Source organism: Myxine glutinosa, chromosome 13 (genome assembly GCF_964187855.1).
Source record: "Myxine glutinosa chromosome 13, kmMyxGlut1.1, whole genome shotgun sequence".
Lineage (NCBI taxonomy): Eukaryota > Metazoa > Chordata > Myxini > Myxiniformes > Myxinidae > Myxine > Myxine glutinosa.
The window spans coordinates 80,271,372-80,295,399 of NC_136273.1; the positions used below are offsets into that span (position 1 = coordinate 80,271,372).

The window sequence follows — 24,028 nt, forward strand, 5'->3', positions numbered from 1 at the left end:
CTCTAGGAGAGAAAATGGCCGAACGATGCCTGTTATTGTGAAGATCAACTTTGGGGTAACCCCCGCTCTAGGAGAGAAAATGGCCGAACGATGCCTGTTATTGTGAAGATCAACTTTGGGCTAACCCCCGCTCTAGGAGAGAAAATGGCCTAACGATGCCTGTTATTGTGAAGATCAACTTTGGGCTAACCCCCGCTCTAGGAGAGAAAATGGCTGAACGATGCCTGTTATTGTGAAGATCAACTTTGGGCTAACCCCCGCTCTAGGAGAGAAAATGGCCGAACGATGCCTGTTATTGTGAAGATCAACTTTGGGCTAACCCCCGCTCTAGGAGAGAAAATGGCCTAACGATGCCTGTTATTGTGAAGATCAACTTTGGGCTAACCCCCGCTCTAGGAGAGAAAATGGCCGAACGATGCCTGTTATTGTGAAGATCAACTTTGGGCTAACCCCCGCTCTAGGAGAGAAAATGGCCGAACGATGCCTGTTATTGTGAAGATCAACTTTGGGCTAACCCCCGCTCTAGGAGAGAAAATGGCCTAACGATGCCTGTTATTGTGAAGATCAACTTTGGGCTAACCCCCGCTCTAGGAGAGAAAATGGCCGAACGATGCCTGTTATTGTGAAGATCAACTTTGGGGTAACCCCCGCTCTAGGAGAGAAAATGGCCGAACGATGCCTGTTATTGTGAAGATCAACTTTGGGCTAACCCCCGCTCTAGGAGAGAAAATGGCCGAACGATGCCTGTTATTGTGAAGATCAACTTTGGGCTAACCCCCGCTCTAGGAGAGAAAATGGCCTAACGATGCCTGTTATTGTGAAGATCAACTTTGGGCTAACCCCCGCTCTAGGAGAGAAAATGGCCGAACGATGCCTGTTATTGTGAAGATCAACTTTGGGCTAACCCCCGCTCTAGGAGAGAAAATGGCCGAACGATGCCTGTTATTGTGAAGATCAACTTTGGGCTAACCCCCGCTCTAGGAGAGAAAATGGCCTAACGATGCCTGTTATTGTGAAGATCAACTTTGGGCTAACCCCCGCTCTAGGAGAGAAAATGGCCGAACGATGCCTGTTATTGTGAAGATCAACTTTGGGCTAACCCCCGCTCTAGGAGAGAAAATGGCCGAACGATGCCTGTTATTGTGAAGATCAACTTTGGGCTAACCCCTGCTCTAGGAGAGAAAATGGCCGAACGATGCCTGTTATTGTGAAGATCAACTTTGGGCTAACCCGCGCTCTAGGAGAGAAAATGGCCGAACGATGCCTGTTATTGTGAAGATCAACTTTGGGGTAACCCCCGCTCTAGGAGAGAAAATGGCCGAACGATGCCTGTTATTGTGAAGATCAACTTTGGGCTAACCCCCGCTCTAGGAGAGAAAATGGCCTAACGATGCCTGTTATTGTGAAGATCAACTTTGGGCTAACCCCCGCTCTCGGAGAGAAAATGGCCGAACGATGCCTGTTATTGTGAAGATCAACTTTGGGCTAACCCCTGCTCTAGGAGAGAAAATGGCCGAACGATGCCTGTTAATGTGAAGATCAACGTTGTCATTTGTGCATTAGGAAAAAAAGTGCAACAAATAGAAAATTGCAGAAAATATGGACACAATGCAAGGGATCATAATACAATCATAATACAAGTGGGGGGTTGGGGGGTGTAGATCCGTGCCAGGCACCTATATGTAAAGCTAATATGGCTTTAGATCATATTCGTAGGGGGGGGGGGGGGGATTAATTTAAAACTATCTGGGAATTTAGCGAGGCCTCATCTAGAATATTGCATTCAGTTTTGGTCACAACATCTGAGAAAGAACATGGCTGCCGCAGAGAGGGTTCAGCATACAGCAACAGGATCGATTCATGGCCTAGCTCGACAAAGCTATGTGGTGCAGCCGAAGGACAACCTACCAACTAATGCTATCAGATGAGACACCTGGCCTACCATCTATCCGAAGAACAACCAACCAACTAATACTATCAGATGAGACACCTGGCTTACCATCTATCCGAAGAACAACCAACCAACTAATGCTATCAGATGAGACACCTGGCTTACCATCTATCCGAAGAACAACTAACCAACTAATGCTATCAGATGAGACACCTGGCTTACCATCTATCCGAAGGACAACCAACCAACTAATGCTATCAGATGAGGCACCTGGCTGACCATCTATCCGAAGGACAACCAACCAACTAATGCTATCAGATGAGGCACCTGGCTTACCATCTATCTGAAGAACAACCAACCAACTAATGCTATCAGATGAGACACCTGGCTTACCATCTAACCGAAGAACAACTAACCAACTAATGCTATCAGATGAGACACCTGGCTTACCATCTATCCGAAGGACAACCAACCAACTAATGCTATCAGATGAGGCACCTGGCTGACCATCTATCCGAAGAACAACCAACCAACTAATGTTATCAGATGAGGCACCTGGCTTACCATCTATCTGAAGGACAACCAACCAACTAATGCTATCAGATGAGGCACCTGGCTTACCATCTATCCGAAGGACAACCAACCAACTAATGCTATCAGATGAGGCACCTGGCTTACCATCTATCCGAAGGACAACCAACCAACTAATGCTATCAGATGAGGCACCTGGCTTACCATCTATCCGAAGGACAACCAACCAACTAATGCTATCAGATGAGGCACCTGGCTTACCATCTATCCGAAGGACAACCAACCAACTAATGCTATCGGATGAGGCACCTGGCTTACCATCTATCCGAAGGACAACCAACCAACTAATGGTATCAGATGAGGCACCTGGCTTACCATCTATCCGAAGGACAACCAACCAACTAATGCTATCAGATGAGGCACCTGGCTTACCATCTATCCGAAGAACAACCAACCAACTAATGCTATCAAATGAGACACCTGGCTTACCATCTATCCGAAGGACAACCAACCAACTAATGCTATCAGATGAGACACCTGGCTTACCATCTATCCGAAGGACAACCAACCAACTAATGCTATCAGATGAGGCACCTGGCTTACCATCTATCCGAAGGACAACCAACCAACTAATGCTATCAGATGAGACACCTGGCTTACCATCTATCCGAAGAACAACTAACCAACTAATGCTATCAGATGAGGCACCTGGCTTACCATCTATCCGAAGGACAACCAACCAACTAATGCTATCAGGTGAGGCACCTGGCTTACCATCTATCCGAAGAACAACCAACCAACTAATGCTATCAGATGAGACACCTGGCTTACCATCTATCAGAAGAACAACCAACCAACTAATGCTATCAGATGAGACACCTGGCTTACCATCTATCCGAAGAACAACCAACCAACTAATGCTATCAGATGAGACACCTGGCTTACCATCTATCCGAAGAACAACCAACCAACTAATGCTATCAGATGAGACACCTGGCTTACCATCTATCCGAAGGACAACTAACCAACTAATGCTATCAGATGAGACACCTGGCTTACCATCTATCCGAAGAACAACCAACCAACTAATGCTATCAGATGAGACACCTGGCTTACCATCTATCCGAAGGACAACCAACCAACTAATGCTATCAGATGAGACACCTGGCTTACCATCTATCCGACGGACAGAAGAGTTTGTGATATAACATCCCTTCCTGCGAAGCACCAATCCGACAGTTTATAGTCCGGTCAGGAATCAAACTCAGAATAGACAGCTCACAGGTAAGTATGTGACCTCTGAACCATTCTGTCGGACTGCGGGAAACAGAATTTCTTGCTGTCATATGACTATGACAGCAAGAAACGTTTAAGTTCGAAAGTAAAATATGGTCTTTATTGAACCTTTTGGCAAACTACTTTCAGCAGCATTCTGTCTGACCTCTAACCCAAAATGGCTCCAAATGCAATTCTGAGAACCTATTAAGGCCTTTCAGTTTCTGGTTGCCTCGGCGTCCTCCAGGCCCCCAGCCTAATAGAAACCACCTCGCCGTGCTCAGCAAAAACACATGTTTCATTCAACAGATCATTCAACAGACCAACCTACAGAGACAGAAAAGTCCATACGGATCAAAATAAGGTGTGGAAGGAAGGTGCGTTTCATAACATGCACCTACTTTCATCGAGTTTAAATTCTCGAAGCAAATCCCACGTTGAGCACTTGCTTCAAATTAACATCCAACTGCAGGTCGAAGAGACACTCCACCACACAATCAATGCTGGAGCAATTATAGATAATTAATTAATACATAATTACATTAATTAATTAATTACAATAATAAATAATAATAATAATTACTCATAATTAATAATAATTAATTAATAATTACATAATTGATTTGTGCACGCAACAAAAACCTGATACATGTCTTACTTTACCTTGGTGACATGTGTTGTAGTTGTGGTCGTTGAGCTCTCCAAGGTAGCTGTCTGGTTGCTAGCCAACGGGCTGGGATCAACCACCTTTCCACCATCCATCTGAAAGATACGAGAATATATAATTATATATATATATATATTAATTTTTTTAAAGTTTATGTGACCTTTTGACCTCATTTCAAATTATTTTTTGTAGCAATACACAAAAATAGCACCAACAGTTTATCGGATAACATGTTGGCATTCCAAGTTGACGATGCAGTCGAAGATGCCACGACGGTGCCATTAGGTGATGGAACCAAATCTTGAGATTCAAAGGTTAAAAAAGCAAAACCTGTCCTGCTGATACTCATTGGAAAATAACACAAGCTTATCAATTACTTCCATCTGTTGGAAATTTATGAATAGCAAATGTTATGACCGATTGCCCACAGCACCGAGTCGAGATTTAAGGCAAAAATCTACACGTTCGGCCAACGCTGATGGATAACCGTCAGAGAAGCAGGAGCTATCGCAAGCCTCGGCCTCAGACGTTCACCGCTTGAGATGGCTTCCAGCCAAGAATCCATAAGGCGAGTTAGTATTGGTTTTTTTTTTTTTTGTCCGATGCCCGTGGAGCCCGATTTGCAATATGTGGGCTCAGATGCCAAATGTCCTGAGCACCTGTAATTGGTCCCCAAGATGGTTTGCGATGGCGCCGCTGACCTCATGGTGCTGTTTTGTAGTGGCATTAGCATTCCTTTCCAAAAAACAAATTCATGAAGAAAGCTTCGGTGATTGACAATGGAAATTTGGTCTCCCAAGCCTGATGCACATTTTGATGTTATAAGCAAGGTTATGCCTGGTTGGGGGGTGAAAAAGGCAGATTCTGTACATGGTGGCATTGTGGAAGGATACAGGTGATTATTTCTTCATTTCTTGGTCTTTCGTCATTCTTGGTCCAGGGTCGATTCTCAATTAATTGTAGTTCGAATGGTTGTAGGTGATCCAAAAATGGTGAAAAGCAAAGCAACACAACTACTCAAGATTCATGACTTCCTCCGACTCTTCGTTTCCATATAAAACCTCGAGTAGGTTGTGCTCCTGTTGCTTATCATGTTTGCAGTCTCTGCATCATGTGAATGTTATGTGTCCCATGTGCTCAGCATATCTGGAGTTTTACAGTGGAAAGAATGAGAGCTCATCTTGGACCACGCAGGCTTTTGAAGCGTCTGGTTCTCTTTTCACCTCCTTTCAGATCCAATTACAACAAGAAAAAGAGCAATCAGAGATTGCAAACCCACGCCAGGATGTATTTTCAGTGGTTTTTAAGGCTTTTGTGTTAAAACAAATATGGCGGCCGAACCACTTTCCTGATGACGTCATCATTACTTTTTTTCTAAACGAATTTATTCCTAGATTATGCTCAAGAAATTTCATCATGATTGGATGAAGTTTTGTACTTGTCGAATTATGACGTCATAATGGAGGCACCTATGATATCATCATTAACATATATTCCTCATGGAGAGTTCTTTACAATGAGCCATGTCTCAATTTTCTTCTGTTCAACGCTTTCCGAGATGGAAGTGCAGTTTTTCGATTTTCCAAGATGGCGGCCGAACCACGTGACATATGACGTCATAAATATCATTAAAAATTATACAGGTGGAATTGCACCTATGGTGAAAATTTCCTGTCAATCGGACCAACGGTTGCAGAGAAAATCATATTTATTCTGTGCGGACAAACAAACAGACAAACAAACAGACAAACAAACGGACTCAAATGCAATACCCTCTCCTCTGGCGAGGGTAACTAGGATTTGTAACTAGTTCAGGGTTCAGCGATAACTCCTCTACTCTTCAGGAAGGACACCCTGTGATCTCAAAAGTCTACCAACTAATGTTAGCAGACGGGACACAGTTTAATATCCATCTGAGGGACGATATGCACAATGATGCACCACCCATGGCAGTCTATAGTTGGGTCGAGATTGAGGCTAGACGGCTCAAATACAAGTGCCCATACCTTTAGGCCATCTTGCCAGCCCATGTCTGAGTGTGAACGAATAATTTCCACAAGAGTGGATTAAAGGCGAACAGACTCGGTGGCATTGTGGTTCGAGCGTCTGCTCCTAATCGGGGAGGTTGGTTGTCCAATTCTCACCTTCTCCGAGTCATATCAAACACCTTTAAAATGGTACGTGCTGCTTCCTTGCCCGATGCTTGGCATTTAGACTTTAAAGGATAGAGCATGGACTACACAAGATGGCTTCGCAGGCACCCTGGGTGCTCTGGGAAGTTACATTCCCTCCCTTTGGTCAATGGTTGTTTTTGTGTGACATTTAAAGTCAGGTCCAGTGTCGTCTAACGTCTCTGTCTGCACGACCATTAGATCTTGTAAGTAAGCGTAAGTAAATGAAGGAATGAATGAAGGATGTTGTGCAGGCATTAAACCAGCAGCAGATAAACCAACTAATGGATTCGGCCTTGGATAAAATGTGACAGTCGACTCGTCCCAATGACGTGCATGGTTGTGTCTGTCACTGTTAAGGGGAAAACTCCCTTCATGAGGCACCTTAGAGGAATCCCATAATCTTGAGCAGCAGTTGTAGTTAGATTTGTGTGATGTTCTGATAGGATTGGCCTTGGTAGTGTTTTATTTTTCATACCATGCCTTGATAGCATCTCAATGCTGCTCAGGTTCGCTCTGTACAGGGCTGCTGTGCGCACACTCCCTACATGTTAACATTGCGTGTATGTCACTACCCGAACTACATTTAGTGCTTGTAGATGTTAGAGAAGTCTTAACCTGGATTAAGGTTTCGGTAAGACTGGGATTGGCAGACAAAGTAAATTGAATGAAAAAGCTAATAGGGGTCTGTATAAAGTATATGGGCCAAATAACATCATCCTAGCCAAATCTTCCTTGTATATCCTTGGAATGCAATTCATTTTACAACCAGAAGGGTATTCGGTAGAGCGAATACCTCCACTAGGCTGAACAGTTTACTTTTTGTATCCCACTGATGGGCTGGATTCCATCCGGATCTACACGAAAATCCACACCCTGTCCACCAAATTTCGTCCAAATCCGTCCGCAACTTTTTCAGATATCGTGCAATATCATTTTTGACCTGACCTCTGAATGGTGAAGAATCACTTAAAAAATTATAGTGTCCAGATCCGGATCTTCACCAAACTTGAATCAATTCTTCCTTGCCACACACCCAACCTGTCCACAAAGTTTCAGCCCAATCCATCCACAGTGTTTTGAAATATCCTGCCCACTGACAGAAGGCAAACAGACAGATCAACAGACAAGCACACAGACAAACAACACAGGCATACAAACAGACAGGCAGAGAGTCAGATAGACAAACAGACAGACAGGCAACAAAGCAAATAAGAGTGAAAACATAACCTCAGTCCTTGTTTGTTAGTGGAGGTAATCAGTAAAAGTATATTGGTCTATTACAGGCTAAACCATATTTATATTGGGACAACACTCCGACCCTCCCCCCTCCCCCCAAAAAAAATACACAAAATCTACACAGAGAGCAAAGTGTAAACTATTAAACAATGCATGGTCCACCTGAAAAGGAAAGGTGTGATTTAAATTGCACTTGGGATATGTAACTAAAGGAAAAAAATATATATATATACCTGGTAAGTTATAGTTTTGGTTTCCGTGAGAACAAGCGGCACATCCATTGTTGTAACGCTGGAAATGTCAGACCGAACGACTCCTTCAAAGTTCATCTTCTCAGTTTCCACGACAGGTGGCTGAAACAACACAACGATGAACCCAAAAGGTCAGGTGGAAGCACAGAGTACTAAAACGTAATGACGTCAAGCACTGCCCGGCACCTTGTTCGAACATCCCATTGTACGAGGGTACATGATCTATTGAGTAACCAGGAAAAAGGAAACACACCGTCTTCTAACATTCACACCACATTATAAAATCATTGCTCCAAAAGTGTATTCAACCATCTAGGAATGCCCTACCCAAGCACGAACCTGGTAAGGTGCACTACATGGTCAAAAGTATGTGCACACCTGAACATCACACTCCAATGTGCTCGCCGAACATCTCATTTAAAATCTTGGCCATTAATATGGAGTTGGTCCCCCTTTGCTGCAAAAACAGCCTCCACTCTTCTGGTAAGGCTTTCCACTAGATGCTGGAACATTGCTGCGGTGATTTGCTTCCATTCAGCCACAAGAGCATTAGTGAGGTCAGGCACAGATGTTGGGCGATTAGGCCTGGCTCGCAGTCGGCATTCCAATTCATCCCAAAGGTGTTCGATGGGGTTGAGGTCAGGGCTCTGTGTAGCCCAGTCAAGTTCTTCCACACTGATCTCGACAAAACATTTCTGCATGGACTTCCCTTTGAGGAAAGGGCCTTCCCCAAACTGTTGCCACAAAGTCGGAAGCACACAATCGTCTAGAATGTCATTGTATGCTGTAGCGTTAAGATTTCTCTTCACTGGAACTAAGGGGCCGAGCCCGAAGCATGAAAAACATCCCCAGACCATTATTCCTCCGACACCAAACTTTACAGTTGGCAGTATGCATTCGGGCGGGTAGCGTTCTCCTGGCATCCGCCAAACCCAGATTTATCCGTCGGACTGCCAGGTGGTGAAGCGTGATTCATCACTCCAGAGAACGTGTTTCCACTGCTCCAGAGTCCAATAGCAGCGAGCTTTACACCACTCCAGCCGAAGCTTGGCATTGCGCATGGTGATCTTTAGCTTGTGTGTGGCTGCTCGGCCATGGAAACCCATTTCATGAAGCTCCCGACGAACAGTTATTGTGCTGACGTTGCTTCCAGAAGCAGTTTGGAACTCGGTCGTGAGTGTTGCAACCGAGGACAGACAATGTTTACACACTACGTGCTTCAGCACTCGGCGGTCCCGTTCTGTGCGCTTGTGTGGCTTCCCACTTCACGGCTGAGCTGTTGTTGCTCCTTGGTGTTTCCACTTCACAATAACAGCACTTTCAGTTGACCGGGGAAGCTCTAGCAGGGAAGAAATTTGACGAACTGACTTGTTGGACAGGTGGCATCCTATGACGGTGCTACGTCGAAAGTAAATGAGCTCTTCAGCATGGCCCATTCTACTGCCAATGTTTGTCTATGGAGATTGCATGGCTGTGTGCTTGATTATATATACACGTCAGCAATGGGTGTGACTGAAACAGCTGAATCCACCAATTATAAGGGGTGTCCGCATACTTTTGGCCATGTAGTGCAATTTAATCTAATCGCTAAGTTTATCGACATAGGCTCTGTCAACTGTAAAGCATCTCGCGTGCGTTGTTCAACCGTAAACATCTTTCATCTTCTCTTCCGTGACCTGCTTTAAGTACAAGTACAGTTTCAGCACAGAATTCCGACAATCCCCAAAAGTACCACTCTTAAGATCTCATGATGATGATTTTGCATGTGCCTCCAACATCGTTTTTCAAGAGATCCACTCCCTCCAAAAGTAGACTTGGAGTTTGAGCTTTTTTGACGTTTTTCTTTTCTTTTTCTGTTAATGCCAGATACGTGTGAAGAGTATTTCAATCAGAAATTCTTCAAAAGGACAGCCCATCTTGCTGATATTTGCTGGTGGAAGTACCTTCTATAAATAACCCCAATTATTCCCACTTTCTTGTGTGGTCTCTCATGGATGGCACACACACCTTCAATAATTGCCCGCATGAGAAACACCAGGGGTACATTTTATAGCTGGGTCAGGATTCATACCCAGGCGAGAGAGCTTTGTATCTATCCTGCCAGACGTATCCAGTGCTGATAGTCAAATTCTAATTTTTTCCCCTGATCTACAGAGGGTGTCGCTTCCACTGAAACAGCATTCCCCCAAAAATGGTCAAGGTAGCAGCCGCAGGTGCTACATTACATGCGAGGAGGAAGGAAGAAAGGAAAAAAACATCTGATTTACAAAACTACGGAACTACTCAAGGCTCTAATTCCTGAGATAATAACTGGTACGTCTCAGCATGCTGGAAAGAAGAGGCCATAGTGAGAGATCTCTACTGGACAACACCATGGGGCATCACCCGAAGGGGGCATTGAGCAATGATCATGGGAATTGGCAAATTATGTGCTCAACATTGATGTATGATGTTTCATAATGGTTGCTTAATTTTTGAGAAGTGAAGCTTTCATCATGTTAAAAACCATATTTGTTTTTATAACGTATTAGCTTGTTTCACATTCTCGTCTGAACAAATGAGGTGTAAAGGAGAGCTTAGAGGTGTGTGCACTGGCCTGTGGGCTGTCTAGCCTGGGTTTGTATCTCGACCCGGCTATAAACTGTCATCCTGATGTTTCACATGAAAGGCGAGGCATCATTGTGTGATATGTCCATCTGGTGGAGATTAAGCCGGGTGTCCAATCTGCTAGCATTAGTCGGTGGATGTTGACAATCTCACGGAGTCTCTCACGAAGAGGTGATAAGTTATCGCCATCACCTTGAACAAATTACAAATACCTGCCTGAATGTGAAGGCCTTTGCATGAGTGTCACTGTTGCACCCAAATAATGATCCCACCATGAAAAGGCTGACTTTGGAATCAAATCCCAGCCCAATAAGCATTTGTCCATTCCATATAAATATAGACCTTGTAATTTATGTGAAATTGTACACTGGTGTCCATACTAATGTCTTTGTCCTGCATGTGATATACATGTACAGGATGGCCTGAAAGCCACTTTAAGGTTGCTAAACCTCTCGCACCTCCCTCCCTTCCACTTCATCCTCCCCTGCCGTGGTATTTGGCAACACTGACTCACTGCAGTGGGAGTCAGTAGAAGGTTAGACGGTATGGCGGACACAAGTTGCGAAAGTGTCGAAGAGCGGTTGGTTGCTTGTATTTGGATGCATGAAAGGGCACACACAGGACAAACAATTGCACAAGTGCGGACAACTTCCGCAGATCACCAACATCACCAACTTCTCTATCGTGGCCACTACATAGTCCAGATCTAAAGATTCCAGCAGACTCTTTGTGGGGTTTCGTCAAGGAGCCGGTGTCGACAAACCGGTATAGAACAATTGAAGGATTGCCCGCTGCTTTGGCACAAGTCACTCCACAAATGCTACACAAGAAGAAGAAGAAGGCAAGGAGAATGATGGAGTTCAAACAGATACAATGACTAATTAGTTATTGTAAGTACCGCACAATAAAACCTGTATAACAAAACAGTTTAAGCTCAAATGCTTTACCTGGGAAGGGTAAAGCGACTTTCGGTCCACCCTGTACAAGATCCTTCCTCCATGATCATTGGATCAATGCATCCATTTTTTTTTACAACAAGATGTTAAAAAAGTTATATTTGTGCAACAACTGAACATTGTTTGAACACCAAACTTATCATTTATCTTCAGCAACCGTAGTGTACATGGAGGAACATGAAATCCCCCCAAAATGAAACAAATAAAAAAATACATCGAATCCCCCCAAAATGAAACAAATAAAAAAATACGTCAAATCCCCCCAAAATGAAACAAATTTAAAAAAACGTCAAATCCCCCCAAAATGAAACAAATAAATAAATACATTAAATCCCCCCAAAATGAAACAAATAAATAAATACATAAAATCCCCCCAAATTAAACAAATAAATAAATACATAAAATCCCCCCCAAATTAAACAAATAAATAAATGCATAAAATCCCCCCCAAATTAAACAAATAAATAAATACATCAAATCCCCCCAAAATGAAACAAAAAAAAAAAACCATCAAATCCCCCCAAAATGAAACAAATAAATAAATACATCAAATCCCCCCAAAACGAAACAAATAAAAAAATACGTCAAATCCCCCCAAAATGAAACAAATAAATAAATACATAAAATCCCCCCAAAATGAAACAAATAAAAAAATACGTCAAATCCCCCCAAAATGAAACAAATAAATAAATACATTAAATCCCCCCAAAATGAAACAAATAAATAAATATATAAAATCCCCCCAAATTAAACAAATAAATAAATACATAAAATCCCCCCCAAATTAAACAAATAAATAAATGCATAAAATCCCCCCCAAATTAAACAAATAAATAAATACATAAAATCCCCCCCAAATTAAACAAATAAATAAATACATAAAATCCCCCCAAAATGAAACAAATAAATAAATACATAAAATCCCCCCAAATTAAACAAATAAATAAATACATAAAATCCTCCCCAAATTAAACAAATAAATAAATGCATAAAATCCCCCCCAAATTAAACAAATAAATAAATACATAAAATCCCCCCCAAATTAAACAAATAAATAAATACATAAAATCCCCCCCCCCCCAATTAAACAAATAAATAAATACATAAAATCCCCCCAAAATGAAACAAATAAATAAATACATAAAATCCCCCAAAATGAAACAAATAAATAAATACATAAAATCCCACCCCAAATTAAACAAATAAATAAATACATAAAATCCCCCACTCCTAATCTCTTATCATTCATGACTAATTTGACTTCCTTAGACAAAGCTAACAAGATATTTTTGTTTTGCGTCATAATTAATGTTCAGAAAAATGAAAGAACTCACTTGATAGTCTGTCTCCTTTTTCTTTATTTCTTTGTCTTTCCCAGAATCTGCCACATGACCATTGGTTTCGGGCTTTGCCTCCTCGGATGGACCTCTGTCCGTCAAGAGTTGCTCCGTCACAAACATCATCGGGAAGAGAGCTTGAGGAACGCCGGTGTGAACTTTCCCTTCAGAGTGATCCTTCTTAATTTCTGTGGTGACGTTAGAGTCGGATATCTTGCCCTTCTCTCTCATGTCTGGGCCGGAAAAAGCTTCAAATGGAGGAGCGGACGTGACATTTTTTTCTTGCTCGGCACAAGTCACCTTCTGGGTTTTCGACTGCACTGTGGAAATTTGCTCCGAACTCTCTCCTCCTTCATTCGTAGAACTCTGCAGGGTGAGGTGAGGTTGCACAATGTGTAATCATGTTCCACGAAAACTTCCAACGAATTTCTAAACATTCATGAAATGGACCTGGAATGAAAGGTAGTAAAAAAAGTAAAACGAGAGTGAAGTCGATGTTGAGTTGTTACAACTTCCCACGCTTCCCACCTAAAGCAAAGATGAAAGATGGCAAAAAGGTCACCCAGTCGACTCAATATCAAATTGTGAGTTAATTTATTTTTCTGTTTTGACCCTTGTGACCCCAAGTCCCCACCATCTGGAGCATGAACCGGATTGTTAAATATTTCATGCATCCCCTCAATGTTGATTGCATATACAAAGTTTCATTTTAAAATTTTCAACATGTGCCTGGAATTGCATCTTTTGGCATTTGATATTTTGACCAGGCCCAAAAATGACTGCGCTTGCACCTTCTTCCCACGTGGTGATCAGAACGATCATGTTTGGTCAATTTCTACACAACTGTTAAGGAAGAAATAGTTTGACGGACAGACAGGCAGGACAGGACAGATAGACAGAGCCGATTACAATATCCCCTCCGAATTTTTTCAAAAGGCATGGAGATAATAATCTTAAACAGATGATGATGATGATGATGATGATAGTCGTCACTTTCGATAAATCACTTAAACCTGCACAGATAAGCAATTAAAGTGGTGTGTGCTATTCCTCTCCCGCTCTCTATTCCTATGAACATCGTTGGCTGCAGGTGCAGTAAATGCAAAGTGACATCTGGTGCACATAGGTGCAGCAGACTGGCTAGGTCGTCGGAATGATGATGGCTGCCCTTGATGTCCATAGTGGACACTGATGTCTGCAGATGTTGCGCAGTGATGCCTAAATTGATGCCACCACTGCCTTTCATGGACACATTTATCCACAATGTAGCGCTGCACAGGCTGACCTACAAGTGAGGTTTGATATCCGAGTGTCTTCTCATAGCCTTAGCCTAAATAGGCTTCCCCCACAAGGAAGTGGGGATCCGTTACCCTGGACAAGGGGCCCATACCATATACTTTCAGCCGTAGCCAGCTGAGCCCGGAACTCACATAGGGCAGGGACGTCACTACCCGAGGTAGCTGAAAAACAGCTACCCTGTTACCCAAAGCAACAATAGCTTGCATTGTGCTAAGCGAATTGATGTGCAGACAAAGCTATTTTACAGTACAGCATGTGTGAGCAAATTTAAAATAAAAGATAGGAAAAAAGTAATTCGATTACTTTCTGGAAAGTAAAACAGGCCAAAAGTAGGAAATAGAAAAATAGAGAATAGAGATGGAAATAGAGATGTGAGTATGAAATAGAGATGTGAGTAAAGGGAAAAGAGCAGAGTTTAACCTGGAAGAAGGAATAAGAATGAAGACTCTCCATCAGAGATGAAACTTCGTTCACAGTAACCCTGTCTTCAGCTGGATGACAAGTTCCTTCGACAGTGGCTTGGTCCTTGGCCTGGTCTTCAATTTGGGCCTGCTCTTGTTCCTGAGTTTGTGCCTGGACCAGCTTCTGACGAACTGGCTTTGTCTAAATGAAGCATGATAAAAAATATTCCACCAAGTCAATTACTATTTAGGGTTCATAATTGGGTAGAAAAAGGGCCCCATTCTCTCATTTCAAACAATTTAAACCTCTCTTTGTGCAGAGTTGGTGTTGAAGTAGAACTCAAAAGAGCGAATTGCACTTAAAGAAGAAGAAGAAGAGCAACAAAAGAGAAAGGAAACGAAGGATAGACATCAGCAAACCCCATGTAGCTTAAAATGTTTTCAAAACAAAATTCACAATTTGATTACAACAGGAAATATAAGACAGAAAAAGGCCATTTGGTCCATTTATGTTGGTGCCGCAAAACCCACAACATTGAATAAACAATTTTTAAAATGCACAAGATGTGACTGCTATTTTAAGTAAATCACCTTTGGCATTGTTTCCTCCTTGGAGAAGGCCACCTCAGTCAGGCCAGAGAAAATGGCATTTCCTTCTTGTGGTATTTCTGATGAATGACGTTTCTTCTGTGAAAGGCAAAGGTCATAAAATTGTTTGTTGCTTTTGATATTAATCTTGTACCATACATCACCAACTTCAGAACCTGCCATCAACTTCAGCGTCTCCCCAGCTGGTGGATGTTCTGTTGGGCCAATGTCGACTTGATCGTCGGTGCGTCATTTCAACGTCGGCCAGTCGTTTGCAGACTATAACGCCCGATGTTGGCCGAATACGGTAGGTATCCACAAGGCCAACCATCTCTTTCCATCAAAAATCCATTGTTGAACCAATGGTGGCAAATGTGTGCACGATTAATCCCACCAATCATGCCAACCCTGCAAGACCGACAATGGTCCAACGCAGCTGTGCCAGTTGGGCCACTCTGCAGAAAGGTGCTCAATTTGGTCCCAAAAATCTGTCAGATGCTGAGACATCTTCCACAAAGCTGATATTGGCATCTGGCACAGAATGGTGAAACTTTTACAAATTCAACTCTGACACCATCAGTACTGGGAAATTGGGAAATAGACAAAGCACTTTGGTGGTGATGCTTTTGCTCCTTGCCAATGCAACTGCAGTTCACTCACAATACAGGTCAGCACCGACTTTGATTAGTTCGAACTTTCGGAAATATCCTGGAATGTCTTGCTAGTTGGGGGCTGTGAAGCAACAAGCCTTCACATTATACGATCAAAACAGCTTATTTTGAAAACCAATCTCAAATAAGAAATGTTCCTAAGATGTGTCACACATACCACTTTTGTAAGCTTGAGTTTAGAGATTGTTACTGCAAAATACTTAAAAAAACAAAACATCGAGGTCCTCACGAAGCGTTTATTTACAGGTAGTAATTACAATAGTAAACATTTGCCTTTGCCAAAAAATGTCACCAATGTATAATCTTGCACATGTATAAAGCACTTTCCAGATGTCATCCCCGATGAGCAGAATGGTGAAACCCCTAAGAAAGGATTTTAAAAAGCAAGATGATGTTCCAAATAAGCTCATCTAAAAAACGTAAAAACTAGAACAATGCGACTATGTCGACAATATGCCTCCGCATAGTCCCACAACGGGTAGATGCCATCACTCTGCATATGTATGGGTAGTGGATCACGTTTGTGAAGTTTCATGTTGATCGGATAAGGTTCGTTTTTCTATCCAAGATGGCTGCCAAACCACATGACCTATGACATCATCATTTTCAAACTATATGCAACAGTGCTGTTGGATGATATTTGTAAAATTTCGCATCGATAGGGGGAGCGGTTTCAGAGATATAATTATTTAATATTTTCCTTCAATCCAAAATGGCTACCAAACCATGTGACCTATGATGTCATAAATTTAATATTTCAATACAAATGGGTCAGATCATGTACATGCAATTTCAGATTTTTAGGATAAGGAATTCGAATAAAACATTTTTGGCTGGTATACCACTTCATCTATGATGTCCTCATTATCAGGCGTTTGTTCCTCATTGGGAGTACTTGACAATGTGCCAAGTTACAAATTTTTCCATTCAGCGGTTTCTGAGAAATAAAATTTTAATTATTTGCTTTTAATCCAATATGGCTGCCATACCATGTGACCTATGACATCACAATTATCATAAAAACATTCTGCATGGGTGTCACTCCTTCCCAGAAAGTTTCATCTCAATCGGACATATGGTTGTGAGAAAAACAAGGTTTAGCCAGGACGGGCGGACGTATGGACGGACAACCCAAAAACAAAATGCCTCCGGGGACTTTGTCGGCGGAGGCATAAAAACAAAGTCTAATCGGCTTATTCTACTGACCTACCTAACTAACTGACCCACGTAGTTTTGTTATAACCCACCACAACTTTTTGAAATATCGTGCTACATATCGTATTGGCCCCATCTTCCGATGGTGAAGAATCACTTAAAATTCTGGGATCTGGATCCGGAGTTTCACTGAAATTGAATCAATTCGTCCTTGTCACATACCCAACCGATCTACCAAGTTTCGTCAAAATCCATTCATAACTTTTGAGATATTCTGCTCACAAACAGACAAACAGACAACCACGAAAGGAGTCATGCACAGCACGATACTTGCAAAATCCACCCCTCCCCAAAACAAAATGTTGCCATAGATAAATGAAATTGTCCATTTCATTAAGATTATAATTGACGATCTTAATCAAAGCTCGAGTCAATCGGATTAAAATTCACGATTTTTCAGATGAAATATGGATGTTAATGAGTTTGACCTTGAGTTGACCTTTGACCTCAAAAATAGTTGCTTTCCCAATTCAGTGAAGCACTTTGAAATTGTTGTTTAATCATCAAGTCAATCTGATGAAAATTGATGATTTTTCAGATGAAAATGGATGATTTTGGAAGTTTGACCTTGAGTTGACCTAGTTGGTTTCCCAATTTAGTGAATCAAGATGCAAATGATATTCAATTTTCAAGTCAATCGGATGAAAAATGGCTATTTTAGAAATTTGACCTCAAGATGACCTTTGACCTCAAAATCAATAAGTTTCTTCCTAATGACGAACTCTACCATCTGAAGTTTCGTGAAGATCGGTTTAGAATCGTGACCTGTAGGCGAGTGACAAACAAACAAACAAACAAACAGACAGAATAACAAACAACCGACCAATATACTTGAAAAATCTTTGATTTTGTGAGTAATACACAAACAGAGGTGAAAACATGACCTCCGTCCACCTTAGGAGGCAGAGGTAATAACTAAAGCAGTAGTAGTTGAATAACTATCCCAGCAATAAGTACCTTACATCTCACTCATCCATGACCCTCAATCTGATGAAGAAAAACATGTCCAGATAACAACAAATGAAATGCAAAACTTTGCTCATTGTCGCATAAGAATAATCCTTAAAACCCCTTGTGTATTATATTATAAAAATCAAGCTCAGGTTTAACATAACCAGGTAAAAGTATTTGATGATTATATTTCAACAATTGGATTTTGTGACGTGTACTCAAGATGTACCTCTGTACGCTCCTCTTCAGTTCCTTCCCACTTTTTAGCATCCGCATCCCCACCAGCCAGTTCGTCGTGAGACTGCTCTTCCCATCCAGCAGACTTCCCCTCTGTGTTCGACTCCACAAAGCTTTGTTTGACCTCGATGAGGGTCATCTGTTGCTTTATCTCCTGAAATGTAAACAATATAAACAACATTAAGTCGACAAATGAGGTCTTGGATGCAATAGTGTTTGCACGGCGGAGACTGCGCATCGCCAAGAAAGGAAAAGTATGAGAGGAGGAAGAGTTTGTCCAATGAATGCAATCAATTGTACTTCATTGACTTAGTAGAACATCCTCGGCGTGTTAACATCATTATAGATCAGATAATAGGCAGTGATACATGCATGCTTGAACGTGTTGAGGGCAAAGGGAGTATTTATAGGTACTCGTGGTCTGAACATCATTAAAACTAGGCCACTGCTGAGCCTGCGGTTTAGACTTGACGGATTTATGGGAAAAGGCCATGTATAAACTTATAGGTGCATTTTGGGGTAAAAGTTGGGAACCTCACTTTTTAACATACTTAGGGTATGCTGAATTCGATTAACCCGGTTCCCAAGCCAATTTTGAGGGTTTTTTGTTTTTGAGTTTTGAATAAACTGCTGAAGAACTTGGGCATTGGTGAACTCACAGAGGAGACAATCAAATCTGCAGAAACGTTCATCTGCAGAATATATAATGTGCACAGAACGACCTCTGTTGATTCAGCACGACATATGTTGTTCTCGAAGACTGGTAAACCAGAAGCAATGTCACCGACAAGTGATGCTCTTCATTTCCATTTGATGCGAGTACACTATCAAGCCATGGTATGGTGAAATGCTCATTGTGCCATACCTGACCTTCCTGCACCTATGGAAATGGAATAGAAACGTGGTGATTCAGGACTAGAGCCTATTCTGATGTCACCGAGTCCAATCCCAGAAAGTTGCCTCGAGATGATTTGTTGTGCATGCCAGAAGCGATGCAAGACTTGACGCTGCAAATGTCGCTATTCAGAGTTGAGGTGCACCTCAATGTGGGCCTGTCAGCAACAGAGTGATGATCAGACCCCTTGTACGAATTTGATGTAGTTTGGCAAAACAACATGTGTGACATTCCTGAATGTTTGTGCTTCATGGCCATGTATACTTAATTTTAGAATAAATGGTTGTATGAAACATTGTCTTATTAAAACCATTTCCCATTTTATAGTGTCCAATTTCAATATCAGTTTGAATGTCTCTTTCAATACGTCGCCAACCATAATATAGACTAGACGGATTTATGAAAAAAAGGCCATGTATAAGCTTCTAGGTGCATTCTGGGGTAAAATTTGTAAAGTTAAAGTAAAAGAGCTGCATGTATATACATGATATACAAATGCTTGTTCAAAGAAATTGTCCAAAAATGGCAATTTGGCGGCCATTTTGTTTATGCTAATTAGAAGGTCAAATTCTCAAAATTCGGCTTGGGAACCGGGTTACTGGAATTCAGCATACCCTAATTATGTTAAAAAGTGAGGTTCCCAACTTTTACCCAAAAATGCACCGAACATTCACATTTCTCAGAAATCCGTCGTCTAAAATAAGCTCGGGCCTATCTCAGGTACGAGAAAAGTTTAGAAACGGCAAAGTGAGTTACACTCGAAAAGATACCATTACGTGGGGATGTGATAGAATCATTCAAGACGTTCATCACATCATGTGAAGTATGCATGTTAGGCCTCCAGTGTTGGTTGGGTGAATTCGTCTATAGACCAATCCGGGCGTCACGTGACGGTTGCAGACTGCGTGGGAGAGATGTTATAGCCTTCTCTGTCTTCGATGATCACTTGACTGTTATCAAAGCTGTGCTCATGCAGGTTCAAGTGCGTATGTACCGCAGAGTTCAAGCCTCTTCATGAGTTGGACGATGATGTTGGTTCACACGGGCCTTAAGAGATTGCCGAGTTTCTCCTACGTAGGTCTCAGTGCAAGATGGGTCTCCACATCTGATGCCAAACACCAAGTCGCGTTTCCTTTCCTTCCGGGTCTTGTCCTTAACATGAACCAACTGTCTGCGCATAATTCTGTGTGGGTTATATTATGTAACAATGCCAAACTTGGAGAAGGATCTTCTCACTTTGACAGCCCAGCCACATACGTAATGGTCACTCATGTCATGTTTTCTTGAACTGTGTCCTGTTGTTGTTCACCAGACGTCATGTTGGTCTTCCGACTTTCCCGCTTTAAAAAAAAGACCAACCGGGGTATAACCACACTTACTCAGAGTGCTCCTGATGTTCTCCTTCTCACATAATTTCCCCTCCTGTGTGGTCGGGATAGTATTTGTCCGACGGAAAAGGGTGCGAATGACAGATAATTTATGGATTATTGGGTGGTGTGAATCAAACTGCAAATAGTGATACGTATATGTGGGTTTCCTGTACACCTCAAAATCCACGTGGTCATCACCATTCATGTGAACATTGCCATCAAGAAAGGCCAACGGATCATTGTTGTTTGGTTCCTGTGTGAACTGGATGTTCTCGTCCACACTGTTCAGGTAATTAAACAAGTCTTGCTGTTTACACTTCTTTAGGACTACAAAGGTGTCATCTACACACCACAGCTGCACCTTGGGTTTAGAACCACTGTAATTCTCCAGCACAACACTTTCAAACTTCTCAATGTATAAATTGGCAACTATTGGTAAGATTGAGGAGCCCATAGCACAACCATGTAGTTGTCTGAAAAACTGGTCTCTGTACATGAAATAGGTTGGTCTCTGCACCTCTGTACATGTAGGTCTCTGTACATGAAATAGGTTGAGTTCAGGCATAAAAACACCAGATATAGGAAATGCCCCAGATAAAGGAAATGCACCAGATATAGGAAATGCACCAGACATAGGAAATGCCCCAGATAAAGGAAATGCACCAGATATAGGAAATGCACCAGATATAGGAAATGCCCCAGATAAAGGAAATGCACCAGATATAGGAAATGCACCAGACATAGGAAATGCCCCAGATAAAGGAAATGCACCAGATATAGGAAATGCACCAGATATAGGAAATGCCCCAGATAAAGGAAATGCACCAGATATAGGAAATGCACCAGATATAGGAAATGCCCCAGATATAGGAAATGCACCAGATATAGGAAATGCACCAGATATAGGAAATGCCCCAGATATAGGAAATGCCCCAGATAAAGGAAATGCACCAGATATAGGAAATGCACCAGACATAGGAAATGCACCAGATATAGGAAATGCCCCAGATATAGGAAATGCCCCAGATATAGGAAATGCACCAGATATAGGAAATGCACCAGATAAAGGAAATGCCCCAGATATAGGAAATGCACCAGATATAGGAAATGCCCCAGATATAGGAAATGCACCAGATATAGGAAATGCACCAGATATAGGAAATGCACCAGATATAGGAAATGCCCCAGATATAGGAAATGCACCAGATATAGGAAATGCACCAGATATAGGAAATGCCCCAGATATAGGAAATGCCCCAGATAAAGGAAATGCACCAGATATAGGAAATGCACCAGACATAGGAAATGCCCCAGATAAAGGAAATGCACCAGATATAGGAAATGCACCAGATATAGGAAATGCCCCAGATATAGGAAATGCACCAGATATAGGAAATGCACCAGATATAGGAAATGCACCAGATATAGGAAATGCACCAGATATAGGAAATGCACAAGATATAGGAAATGCACCAGATATAGGAAATGCACCAGATATAGAAATGCACCAGATATAGGAAATGCACCAGATATAGGAAATGCACCAGATATAGAAAATGCACCAGATATAGAAATGCACCAGATATAGGAAATGCACCAGATATAGGAAATGCACCAGATATAGAAATGCACCAGATATAGGAAATGCACCAGACATAGGAAATGCACCAGATATAGGAAATGCACCAGATATAGAAATGCACCAGATATAGAAATGCACCAGATATAGGAAATGCACCAGATATAGAAATGCACCAGACATAGGAAATGCACCAGATATAGGAAATGCACCAGATATAGGAAATGCACCAGATATAGAAATGCACCAGATATAGAAATGCACCAGATATAGAAAATGCACCAGATATAGAAATGCACCAGATATAGGAAATGCACCAGACATAGGAAATGCCCCAGATAAAGGAAATGCACCAGATATAGGAAATGCACCAGATATAGGAAATGTCCCAGATATAGGAAATGCACCAGCTATAGGAAATGCACCAGATATAGGAAATGCACCAGATATAGGAAATGCCCCAGATATAGGAAATGCCCCAGATAAAGGAAATGCACCAGATATAGGAAATGCCCCAGATATAGGAAATGCCCCAGATATAGAAAATGCACCAGATATAGAAATGCACCAGATATAGGAAATGCACCAGATATAGGAAATGCCCCAGATATAGGAAATGCACCAGATATAGGAAATGCACCAGATATAGGAAATGTCCCAGATATAGGAAATGCACCAGATATAGGAAATGCACCAGATATAGAAAATGCACCAGATATAGAAATGCACCAGATATAGGAAATGCACCAGATATAGGAAATGTCCCAGATATAGGAAATGCACCAGCTATAGGAAATGCACCAGATATAGGAAATGCACCAGATATAGGAAATGCACCAGATATAGGAAATGCACCAAATATAGGAAATGCACCAGATATAGGAAATGCACCAAATATAGGAAATGCACCAGATATAGAAAATGCACCAGATATAGGAAATGCACCAGATATAGGAATCAGATGTGGAGACCCATCATCCACTGAGACCTACAGTCACATGAAAAAAGTAAGTACACCCCATGTAAAGTTTTGACTTTTTCAACATATTTCAACATACAGCTATTTGATCTTCATTTCAACAATATTGACAGATAAAGGTGATATAATAAAACAAATATCATGAAACATTTACATTTTGGAGTCCATTGTATAATTTAAATAAACATAAATGCAAATTTCGCATGTGGAAAAAGTAAGTACACCCCTACATTTATCACTACTTCAAATACCTAAAATTAGAATCAGGTGCACCAGATCAGGTGCAAATGATTAGAACATCATTAGAGAGGATCTTGGAGGAAGCTGTCTTATTTAAACCTCAGACATTTAGTTTGGTTTGCTCTTTGTTGTTGAAGTGTGCGGTGTCACAATGCCTAGATCAAAAGAGCTCTCTGAGGCCTTCAGAAAGAAGGTTATAGATGCCTGCAAGTCTGGGAAGGGATTTAAAAAGATCTCCAAACAATTTGAAATCAATCATTCGACTGTCCGGAAGATCATCGACAAGTGGAGAAGATTCCATACAACTGCCAACTTGTTCAGGCCAGGCCGCCCCAGCAAGTTCAGCCCGAGAGCAGACCGCAAGATGCTGAAAGAAGTCTCTAAGAACCCCAGAATGTCATCACGGGACCTACAGGTAGCGCTTGCCACTGTTGATGTCAAAGTGCACGAGTCTACCATTAGAAAGAGGCTGCACAAATTTGATCTACATGGGAGGCGTGCCAGGAGGAAACCTTTGCTGTCCAGAAAGAACATCAGGGCAAGACTAAAGTTTGCCAATGAACACCGAGGCAAAGACCAGCACTTCTGGAACAATGTACTCTGGACAGATGAGTCAAAGGTAGAGCTATTTGGCCACAGTACCAGAAGACATGTTTGGCAAAAACCAAAGACAGCATT

At 41.8% G+C, this 24,028-nt stretch overlaps 1 protein-coding gene across 8 annotated transcripts in view; it reads right to left on the reverse strand.

Moving 5' to 3' along the window:
• The window catches only part of LOC137439046 (protein 4.1), a 320,573-nt gene that overhangs the window by 30,629 nt on the left and 265,916 nt on the right, over positions 1 to 24,028 (reverse strand). For 5 of the 8 annotated variants that reach the window (XM_068134667.2, XM_068134668.2, XM_078767690.1 and 2 more), the window contains 6 exons: positions 18,280 to 18,441; positions 15,217 to 15,312; positions 14,645 to 14,827; positions 12,923 to 13,291; positions 8,008 to 8,127; positions 4,361 to 4,459 (listed from right to left, as the gene is read on the reverse strand). In XM_068134667.2, the coding sequence (XP_067990768.2) occupies positions 4,361 to 4,459; positions 8,008 to 8,127; positions 12,923 to 13,291; positions 14,645 to 14,827; positions 15,217 to 15,312; positions 18,280 to 18,441 (1,029 nt within the window). The remainder of the gene's footprint in view (positions 1 to 4,360; positions 4,460 to 8,007; positions 8,128 to 12,922; positions 13,292 to 14,644; positions 14,828 to 15,216; positions 15,313 to 18,279; positions 18,442 to 24,028) is intronic. The other 3 variants (XM_068134670.2, XM_078767692.1, XM_078767693.1) reach the window with 1 other exon arrangement.